The sequence below is a fragment of the Phodopus roborovskii genome, unplaced genomic scaffold, assembly GCF_943737965.1.
Source record: "Phodopus roborovskii unplaced genomic scaffold, PHOROB, whole genome shotgun sequence".
NCBI lineage: Eukaryota > Metazoa > Chordata > Mammalia > Rodentia > Cricetidae > Phodopus > Phodopus roborovskii.
This window is the reverse complement of record NW_026126434.1, coordinates 26,035,552-26,047,133: the sequence shown is the minus strand read 5'-3', so window position 1 is coordinate 26,047,133 and position 11,582 is coordinate 26,035,552. Positions and strand designations below refer to the sequence as shown.

At 44.8% G+C, this 11,582-nt stretch overlaps 1 protein-coding gene across 1 annotated transcript in view; it reads left to right on the top strand.

Annotated features, from left to right (window-relative positions):
- The first annotated feature begins 4,825 nt into the window (after positions 1–4,825).
- The window catches only part of Zfand3 (zinc finger AN1-type containing 3), a 191,604-nt gene continuing 184,847 nt past the window's right edge, over positions 4,826–11,582 (top strand). The window contains exon 1 of the mRNA XM_051187085.1: positions 4,826–5,023. Coding sequence (XP_051043042.1) covers positions 4,953–5,023 — 71 coding nt within the window. The 5' untranslated portion in view covers positions 4,826–4,952. The remainder of the gene's footprint in view (positions 5,024–11,582) is intronic.

Genomic DNA, 11,582 nt, shown 5'->3' with positions numbered 1-11,582 from the left:
TGATGCTGCCCATTGCATTTTATGCTTTTGAATTTGGCGTTACAGTTTATTCCTTTTTTGGTGTGTTCTGGACACCTTCTGTCAAGTAGACTATTGATGCTTTTCTTTTTGCAATAATTTTAAGAAATTGTAGACCGGGTCTCACTGTATAGCTCTGTTTGGTTTGAGACTCCCTATACTAGCCAGGTTGGCCTTAAATTGACAGATTTTCTCCTGCATCTGCCTTCAGTATACTGGGATTAAAGGTGTGTGCTGCTAAAAGCCTCTGCTCAGATGAGCCTCTTGAGAACTAAAGCCTCCAAGGATGGGTCTCTGGCAGCCACACTTGCATAGCTCCCCAACTGCACCGTTATACTGGCACAAGGTGACATAGGACCAAGATCCGACAAGCTGATATAAACTAGACTGACCAGTTTCTTTCCCTCGGAAATTGGGATCCACCAATATTAATGAGTCTTAGCTTTCTTTGTCATGAGGGTCAGTAAACTCAGAGTATTTAGGGTCAGTAAACTTAGAGTATGTTCTCAGAGAAGCAGGTTGGCAGAGGATGATGCAGCTTTGTGGGGGGAAAAGCAGAGATAAAAGAGTATGGCTTCTCATTGATATTTAAGGTCCTTGTGTGATAATGGCCTGTTGTGAGTTTGCTATTATTTTTAGATTTTGAGATAGCATTTTGCTATGTGGCCTTGAATTTGTGATTCTCTTGCTCCAGCCTTCTGAGTGCTGGAATTACAGGTATATTTGAAAAGCCCAATTGCTTAGCAATATCTTTAAAAAAATATTTTGGGGCTGAAGAGATGGCTCAGTGGTTAAGAGCACTGGCTGCTCTTTCAGAGGACCAATGTTCTATTCCCAGAACCCACATGGCAGCTCACAACTATCTGTAACTCCAGTTTCAGGGGATCTTGCATCCTTACACCAATACACTTAAAATATAAAGTATTAAAAAATCTTTTGCTACATTTAGTTTGTGTCTCATATATATGAATGGGTGCACTTGTACCATGGCTACCTTGTGGAGGGCATAGAACAATGTTTAGAAGTTGTTTATCTCCTTCCACCATGTGGGTACTGGCATCAAACTCAGGTCATCAGGTTTGTTGGCAAGTACCTTTACCAACTGAACCATCATACTGGCCCACAATCTTGTTTCCTTTATGCTAATGTCCTATGTAGTTACACACACACACACACACACACACACACACACACACACACACACACACACACACGGAGAAGGGAGGGAGATGAATTTTGCAGAAAGAAATGTATGTGATTTTTCTACTTGCAAGAACTGGACTTTTGTCAAATTAGTTTTTCCATTCAGGAAATATGGGTTACTTTGCTCCAATCTTGCATTTTTTAAAGTTTTTGAATTTTCTTTCTTTTCTTTTTCTTTTTCTTTTTCTTTCTTTCTTTCTTTCTTTGTAGTGACATAGTCCTTCTGTAGCACTGACCACGCCCATTGGGGGGTGGAGCGATGGGCGGAGGTGACCTGAGGAAGGAGGTCGGAGGGGGCCAGGAAAGCGCTCTCTTTTCTGGCGTGACTCGGACAGGAGAGGATCGGGTTGAATTTCCTGGTGTTCATCTGTCTAGGTTGTAAGTTATTTCTCCCTGAATAAACATCTATTCGGCCTATTTGTTTATCCTGATCCTTATTTACCGCAATATTTCTTTCTTTCTTTCTTTCTTTTTTTTTTTTTTTGAGACAGGGTTTCTCTGTGTAGCCCTGGCCTTGAACTCACACAGATTCACTTGCCTTTGCCTTCTGAGTGATGGAATTAAAGGTGTTTTTGACCATCATCTGGCTTGAAGACAGTTTTGTAAGATGTGACAAGCATAGAGAATTTCTGGATTGTCATATCATGTGCACAGGCAAAAGAACCCAATTATTTTGTGGCAGAGTTGAGAGTATTGAAGGGGAGCATATCCCTGAAGTACAGGAATGGGCTGGGCCAGAGGGAGGAAGGGTACTTGAGGCAGAGGGGATGGGAGCGACAGAGGAAATGAGGCATGAACAAGCAAGGGGCATTTAATAGCAACAAGTGTCTGCCTTGTCAGGGACTGTCATAGGATTCTAATGCTGTGAAAAGACACCATGACCATAGCAACCCTAATAAAGGAAAACAGTTAATGGGATGGCAGCTTACAGTTTCAGTGGTTTAGTCCAGTATCATCATGGTGGGACATGGCAGTGTGCAGACAGACACGGAACTGGAGAAGGGACCGAGAATTCTACAACTCTGATCCACAGGCAACAGGAAATGAACTGAGACACTGAGCAGTCTCTTGAGCATAGGAGATCTCAAAGCCCACCCCCACAGTGACACACTTCCTCCAACAAGGACACATCTATTCCAACAAGGCCACTCCTCCCATTAATGCCATTCCCTATGAGTTTATGGGGGTCAATTGCATTCAAACTACCATAGGGACACGATGGAGAGTAGTAAATGGAGCCTGAGAGGAGGATTAAAGGCGAATGATCTAACTTCCTGTATATAGGGAGTTTGGATCTGCTGGCAAGCTACATTTTATGAATCATTCTAGTCTCCAGAGGGATTGGACATTCTGGGCACTCCAGATAGACAGGCAAGCAATTTGTTAGATGACAAACAAGTGCTTTATACATCCAACTTTCCTTTGGGTTTTCTCTTCTACACAGAAAAGACAACCATCAAGATGCCAGTAAAGAGAGACTTAATCTCACTTTGTTAAATTCAAAGGCTGTCTTTCATTATGTGGCAATGACGTCAGTTTAAAAATTTAAGGGACAACATTAATCCAATGAGCATAAGGAATGATACATATGTTTATTCATTTTTTTTTTTTTTTTTTTTTTGCCAGTCATGATCTCTCTATGTAGCCCTGGCTATGCTGGAACTCATGATGTAGACCAGGCTGGCTTCAAATCCATAGAAGTCTTTGAGCCTCTGCCTCTGGAGGGCTGGGATGAAAGGGATGTCCCACCATGCCCAGTTCCTATGCACTTCTGACAATAGTTATTGAAGGCATCTGAAGCTTCACACAATCAGAATTAAACACCGTGGCACTAAATGTCTTAATTTTTTCAATCATTGCCTTCACCATTCCAAGGATTATAAACTCACTGGGGTTCCTGGTCTTTAGAAGTTTAGAGGCCAAGAGAATATGTCAGTGTTAACAAATCCAGAGATTGAACAAGCTGACATAAAGAAGTACCACCATTTGATAATAAAGTTAATCTAAGTAATATTAGGGGCTGGAACCCCTTGGGATTGAGAGGGTACATGGTAACTCCTCCTGGAAGTTTTGGACTTTCAAGTTGGCTCAAAAACCCTTAGGTCCAGGTCAGTTCTCTAAGAGTTTTGGTGGAAATTTCCTTTGTGTTAAAATTAGTGATCGGCAGTGGACTATTTTAGTCACTACTGACTGAAGAGTGTCTTTTTTTTTTTTTTTTTATTTCGAAAGACAGGATTTCTCTGTGTAACAGTCTTGGATCTTGGAACTAGCCCTGTAAAACAGACTGGCCTTGAACTCACAGAGATTCTCCTGCCTCTGCCTCCCAAGTGCTGGGACTAAAGGCATGTGCCACCACCGCTCGGCTTCCACTGATTGGAGAACAGAAGGCATTGAGGATCGTGGATAAGGAATATTAAAGGATCTTTCAATGGCTCACGTTTCTTTGGCCACCTATTTATATACATGTATATTAAAAGGTCAAATCTCTTGCCCAAACCAACCAGGTCTGCCCTAGGGAGAAGGAAGATTTTCCAAATCAAGATTATCAGCGGGGTGAAACACTTGCCCACGTTCCCACTGTCCCCGACTTGCTATAGAGAAACGTAGCATACATTTTCCAGAAATTCACTGATGTTGGAAGGGGGGCAGATTTACGGGTGGAACTGGAAGAGTGGGTTGGGAGTCGGGGGAATTCTCCTACGGCTGGCAGTTTGGGGAGAAACGTCTGACAGCATTGATCAGGAGCTCGAGCAGTGGCCTTGAAGACCCATCTGACCAGCAGTGCACACTGGACACCCAGACAACTTCCGGGTTCGGAATCGCTCCTCCCTCCTCTGGGGGCGACAACGAGGTCTCCAGGCGCATGCGCCGCCGCTCTGGGACCGACCCAATTTACCCTAAACAACTAATCCGCTCTGGTGCCCGCTCGGGGCGTACCATCTGTTTCGCACAGGGGTGGCAGCGCTCCCCACAGGACTCCGAAACCTGTTCCCCTCCCTTTGACAGGACAGCGGCTGCTAGCTTTCGATTTTAAAAGTTCTGGGAAGTCTGACGAGCCGCTCGCTCCGGCAACTCGGCCCAATGCGCACCGCCCTGGCCCGCGCCTGCGAGGCGCTGGACAAAGTGGCACGCCCCGATCCCAGCTGATCCGCCGGGCTCCATCGGCTGGGCCCCCCCACCCCCGGGCGAGACCATCGCACTGCCTCAGGAGGGGTGTCCGCCGAGGGGAGGGGGCGGAGCGGCCATTGTCCGGTCAGCACATCCAAGGGGGAGGGGAGGGGATTACGGAGTGAGCGGGGGGCCCCCGGGCGTCACAGCCGGCCGCTGCGACTCCACTGCCGGCGGGGGCTCCGGGCTCTTCCCCAGCCAGTCCCGAGCCCGCCAGCTCCGCCGCACGGAGCAGCGCTGTGGCTGGGGAGCGGCGGAGAGAGCTGCTGAGGGCGCCGGGTCTCCCTCGCCCGCACGGCCCAGCTCCTCCTCCGCAGCTCCCCTCCCTCTCCTCGCTGCCCCCCCTCTCCTCAGACTGAGTGGTGCCGCCCGCCTCCAGCTGACCGGCCTGGAATCCCGGCTCCGAGCCCCGGACTCGCGCCCGCCTGCGCGCCCGCTCCCTCCCCCTCCCCCCGGCCCGCGCCCCCCGTCGCTGCCGCCGCCGCCGCCGCTTCCTTCGAGCGGGGCCCAGGCCCAGCCTCCGCCACCGCCGTCGCCTCCGAGCTCCGCCGCCGCCGAGCACCATGGGAGACGCCGGGAGCGAGCGTAGCAAAGCGCCCAGCCTGCCGCCTCGCTGTCCCTGCGGCTTCTGGGGGTGAGTGTGGGGGCAGGGGCGCGGGCGCGGGCCTCGGGGTGGGGGGGCCCGAGGGAGGCCGGAGCCCCGGGAAGCTGGGCCGCGGAAGCCGGGCCTCGGGGGAGCGGGCGGGGGCCGCGGCCTCGGCTTGAGGAGGGCTGCGGGCAGGGGACGCTGAGGGTGGGCTGAGGAGGAGGCCTGCCCGGGCCGCACTGCCGCCCTCTGTGGGACTCGCTGGCCCCAGGCCGGCTTTGGGTGAGGGGCCACGGGCGAGGGGGAGGGATGAGGTGGCGGTGCTGGCACTTCGCGGTCGGGCAGGGCTGCCCCCATTGCCTTGGCCTGTGGAGGCCAGCCCGCCTCCCCCCCACCTCCCCTTCTTGGTGTGAGTTGGTGCCCAGCCATCAGGAGGGTATTTCCTCTGACTTTTTCACCTCCCCTCCTTCCCTGCTGCTCCCCGGGAGATTTGCATCATCACTTCCTAAATTATATCTCAGTCCCCATTTGCTTTTAGGAAGCTGTTCACACGTCATACGTTTGTACAAATCCACAGTCCAGAATTCGGGCTTGGAGAGTAAAGTTAGTGGGATTGTTGAGGGTCTCACGTTGATCTAAAACACATACCAGGGAGTCTGTAAAAATTTCCTTGTCTAAACAAAACCAACAACAACAAAAAACGAAAAACAACTACAACCCCCCCCAAAACAAATAAATACCACCCATCCCCAAACCGAACCAAAAAAGAAACTTCCCAACAGACCCTCAAGCCAACCTGGCTTGAGGAATGTGAGAGCCGGTTTCCTCATTGGCTTTCAAATTCCTCTTTCCCTATTAAGAAAAAAAAAAAAAAGTTCACAGTTCACAGCACAGAGTGTACAATTAATTCCATACTGCATTAGGGAGGGTTATGTGTGGGAGAGAGACAGAGACAGACAGCTAGATATGGGACCCCCTCCCCCGAGGTTATAGTTTAAATTGCCCTTGAAACACTTTGGCTTTTATAGATTGTCACCTAACAGGTGCTGTCGTTATAGTTCTGTGTAAGGAAACTGGAGACTTTAAAAGAGCAATTTTTGGTCTTTCAGACTTTTTGTCTATTTTTTAAAGGTTGTATTGGGACAATTATGAACTGGCTGTTTCTGGTGATGTCTTGGGAAATGGCTATTCTATATGCTAGGAATGGTTAATACAGAAATGAAAGATGTGTCTAAGAGTAAAGAGTAAAGTAGAAAGTTGATTTTAAATGTAGATTTCTGTGGAAGTTCTTGAGTAAGTGAACCCTATTTTTGAAAAAAAAAAATTCTCATTAGACAGGGACATTAGTCAAGAATAAGTTGTAGCATTGCCAGAAACTTGAAGATGTAAAAATGTTTTAGCTGTAGTGTCTTCATTTTAACTTGATATAAAAAAAACACTTATCTTGAACTTTATTACAAAAAATGTTGCAGACAACAAAACAAAACAAAACAAAAAAAAAAAAAACAAAAAAAAAAAAAAAACATGCACCAATATTAACCAGATCCAAAGACTTTACAGTTCAGTGAACTTGTCTATACAGTTAAGAGTTGTCTGTGAAGTGCTCATGTGTTTGCATGGACAGTCCAGCTCTCATAGGAATCTTAGAAGGAAGGGGCCATTATCTGTTACTGGATGGGGCCCATACAGAGTATGGATACCTTGCCCCTTTGTGTAGGGAGTGCAGGGTGTGGTGGGTGAGTGCTTCAGAGTGCTAAGTGCCATCTCATTTATGACATCACTTTGGAAAAATCTCCTGTCACAAGCCCTAGATAGTGGCTTAACTTTGGGACATGTGGCCTGAAGAAACTAGTTCCTAATGACAGCCTCTGTGATGCTCAGAGGATAGCAGAGGTCTGCTTCCTGGCAACATGTGTTTATGTCCTTGGGAGTAATATCATGAGTGAAAAGACTCCTTTTGCTTTCATCAAGGCTTAGAAATGAGAAAATGGAATAGCTACTTGCCTTTAGCCAGCAGATTTTGAGTCAGGCTGAGACACTTTGGTGGTAGCAGACAGCAAAAGGCTTGACTTAATGTACCCATGGTTCCTTTATGGATTCTTTCAGTCTGGCCCCTTTATGAACTATGGTTTGCCAGCACAAAGCTAGGAATTATATGGCATCTTTTTAAAAGTTCCCCTAAGGGTCATTGTAGACACCTGTCTGTTTGATTTCATGCCAAAGAACCAAATTGTTGTCTTCATCATGTCATAGCTGATTTTTAATTATTTTCATCATTGCATGGGCCATAATTATACTATGTTTATCAGGGGAACTTAAAATATATTAAACAGATATTTGGGTGCCTTTGATAATGGTGGGTGAGAGTCCTGTCACATCCTCAGGGATGTGAGGTAAAGAAGTAAATTGACTAGATTGTTCAGGGTGCTGTGAGAGGGGCAGCTGTCCAAGTAGGTGGAGGTGGTTGGAAGTATCCTGGAGAAAGTGACATTCAGCAAGGATCTTAAGAAGGGTAAAAGGTGGAAAGAATAGCAGGAGGAGTGTTTGAGGCAGAGGGAATGGCATAGGTGAAGGCCAGGAAGCGAGGGAGAGGCTGAGGAACTGAGTGGCCCATGGCCAGATTGTGAAGAGGAATCAGCTGGGGATGAGGCTGAGGAGGTGAGAAAAGTGGTGATAACACTTCCTGGACAGTGCTGAGGCCTTTGGACTTGTATCCTGAGTGCAGTGAGCGAGTTTGAGGTAAGAGAACTTTGTGCTTGGACTGATGTGATAACCTTCGATATGAAAGGTTATTGGTTGGTCTTGAGAGTGGTTAGGTGTGTGGGTGTGATTGTGTGTTTGAATGAATGTGTGGTATAAGTGTTTATGGAATGTTGCCAGATCTGGAGATACAGAACTTCTGCCCAGATCTGGGCTTGTCACGGTAGTGACATGAGCATGTCTTGGCTGGGAAGAACACAAATGTGGATGGACTGAAAGCCATCAAGGAACATCTTTGCCTTTTCTCCTTATGAAAACAAAAAAGTATGTTCCTAAGAGATGTTGTGCAGCACAGCCGCTGGAAGCACTCTGCAGGGCTTTCAAATCAGCTAGCCAGGGCCCACACCCAGACATTTGCAGAGGAGCCTCTCTGCAGAGTAGTTCTGGCACCATGGGAGCAAAGGGAGTTCCTTTAGAATTGCTGCTTTCTCCAGTGACTCAAGCTTCAGGGTTTGCTGCTGAGCTTTGTCTAGTCAGGACAGCAATCACTAGGGCTTGGCAGATCGGAGAGCTTCGAGCTCTTTCTTGTGGGCGCACAATAGGAAAGAGTGCCAGGAGGAGCACAGTTGAAATGCAGCAGTGCCTAGAACAGGCAGTTTCCAGCTCTGTCTCTGTTGGTTTATGTTGTGTCATTGGAATGAGCAATTGGGGTAATTTATAGAGACTGTCTCCTCACCAGGAAACTTGCTACCTTAGAGATTGTTGAAGAGTGCTCTGTTTATAGAACTTAAAAGTTCTTTATATAGTAGATTCTGTGCCTTTTAGGATTAAAACAGTTTGTTCCTTGTAACTTGGAATTAAAAGTTTGAAATATGAGCATTGTCTTGGTTCATTATAGATGTTTTTGTAATCAGTTAAAAAACTTATTGATAATTGCCATATTTGAAATAAAATTGTTGGTACATTTCTTTTAATTCAAGTGAATACATTTAATTTCCCTCTTTTTCTTCTCTTTTCTCTTTCATTTCTTTTTAGACAGGGTTCTATTATGTATGTAGCTTAGGCTGCTCTAGACATCATCCTTTAAGTGCTGTGATTCCAGGTGTTTACCATCATGTTTGGCTTGGAACTACTTTCAAACCATTTAGATACAGGTTAATTTAATGTATTTTAAATTGTTCATATTCTTCAAATTTACTGAGGTACAAATATTTCATAAATATTTTAGAAAGTTATTGAACAGAAGATAGATATGCTGGCCTATGCCTTTAACCTCAGGGTTTGTGAGGTGAGGTAGGCAGATCTCTAAGTTCAAGGCCAATGTGCTCTACACAGTGAGTTAAAGGTCAGACACACACACACACTACACCATACACATATAAAACAATATCAAGTATATATTCTGGGACAGTAGGCTAGTTAGGGTAGAAGAGCAGAATATTTTCTCCCCTGATTTTACTCTTAGTATAACAACCCAGTTACTTATGTTGACGTTTTGTATTTACAATCAAATAGTTTCTGTCACAATGAAATATTATGAAAACTCTGAGAGGTACTATGTATTCAGTAAACAAACATTGCAGGGTAGCAGTCATAAAAGTTGAGTCTGATATTTATGGAATAATGATTTAAATATGAGGTCTAACTAGGGAAGTTATTGATTACTCTGAAGTTTATAAAAAAGGAACTCAGGTCAATGAGATGGTTTAGTGTATAAGGCACTTGCCTGTCAAGTCCCATAACCTGAGTTCCATTTCTGTGACCCACATGATGAAAGAAGAGAACCAACGTTCACGTGTGTGACGACACTCGTTCATAATACACAAATATAATAGATGTCTTTAAAATATGGGCACATTTTAAAAAGAATATCTTTTATATATTTGACAATTTCATACACATATACAGTGTGGACTGATCATATATTTAGTTCGCCCCTTCTGCTCCTCCAGGAAAGCCCTCGCCTCTTCCATGTAGCCTCTCTCCTCACCATCATGTTCTCTTTTTTTCTTTTTAAGGTTTTTTGTAATCTACTGAATCCAGTTACTGCTGCCTACTGTAATGTTGATTAATCTTAATGATGTTATCTTATGGTTATCTGGTGCATTTAACCATAGTTGCAGTGAGTTGGTGAATGCAATGTCTATGTCATGGCATTTTACAGGACTACTCCTCTGTCCTCTAGTTTTTACAGTCTTTCTGTTCTCTGCCTTCTGTCATGTTCCCTGAGCTTTGGGTGTGTGTATGGGGTGTGTGTGTGTGTGTGTGTGTGTGTGTGTGTGTGTGTGTGTTTGGGGATGATGATGTTGCAGATGTTCTGTTTAGGACTGAGTACTCAGCAGTCATTCTTAGCACCTTGACTAGTTAAGAATCTTTGTGTTAATTGCTGCCCACTGCAGAAGGAAGCACCTAAAGTGTTTGGCTGTGACATTGCTTAGTTTGACAATATGTTAGATATTCAGACGGTGATCCCTGAATATCTGATATGTCTACTGGAGTGTCTCTTTATCCTTGCACCCTCAGGTAGTGTTTGTCTTGTGAGTTGTGCTACTTGGAGGTAGCATATAGATGACACCTGCTTTAAAAAATAGTCGTCTTGGGCTGGAGAGATGGCTCAGAGGTTAAGAGCACTGGCTGCTCTTTCAGAGGTCCTGAGTTCAATTCCCAGCAACCATATGGTGGCTCACAACCATCTGTAATGAGTTCCGGTGCCCTCTTCTGGCATGCAGGAAGAATACTATATACATAAATAAATAAATAAAATCTTAAAAAAATAGTCGTCTTAGTTCGTATGCATATTTCCCCTGCATGTATATCAGTAACATGTGCATGCAGTGTCCTTGGAGGGACTGGCATTACAATTAGATGACTGTGAGCTGTCATGTGGGTGCTAGGGATCAAACCCAGGTCCTTTAGCAGCCAGAACTCCTAACCATTGAACCATCACTTCTGATTTCTGCTTTTTTGATCTAGTCTACTAGTCTGTGTTTTTTGATTGGGAAATTGAGACCATTAACAGTACTCTCCCTTTTATTTTTATTTATTTTTTGACAAGGTCTTACTGTGTAAGCACTGTCTGGCCTGGAACTACTTTGTAGACCTGTGTCATCCTGTGGATCGACCCCTTTGGGGTTGAATGACCCTTTCACTGGGCTTGCCTAAGACCATCAGAAAGCACAGCTGTTTACATTACTATTTATAACAGTAGCAAAATTATAGTTATGAAGTAATAATGAAAATAATTTTATGATTGGAAGTCATCACAACATGAGGAACTGTATTAAAAGGTTGCAGCATTAGGAAGGTTGTGAACCACTGATGTAGATCATGCTTGCTGGCCCTGAATTCACAGAGAGCCACCTGCTTCTGCCTCCCAATTGTTGGGATTCAATGTGTGTGCCAGCACAGTTGGCAATATTCAGAGTTATTATTGAAAATTGGGTATTGACTGTTGCCATTTGTTGAATGTACTGTTTGGTTTTCCCTCTCGTCATCTTTTAATTCTCATGTGGTTTATCCTTTACCCGATGGATTTGTTTTTCTCTTCATTCTGAAAGAGTCCTTTAAGGGTTTTTTTTTTCCTCCTCTTTTGTAGAACTGACTTAGTAATTATAATGTTTTACCCTTGGGTGTGTTTTTTTCCAAGTGTCATGTATATCTTGGAATTTCCACTGGTACTTTATTAGCTTATCCTTGTCCTTGTTTGATCCAGTTTCTCTATCTTCAATTTTTTTTCTCTCCTTGAGCCATTCTCTTGTTAAGTCTCTATACACAACAACTTTTTACTTACTATGTTGTTTTTTTCCCTCAAGACATGGCTTCTCTGTGTAATAGCCCTGGTTGTTCTGGAACTTACTCTGTAGACCAAGTTGTCCTTGAACTTCAGAGATCTGCCTGCCTCTATGTG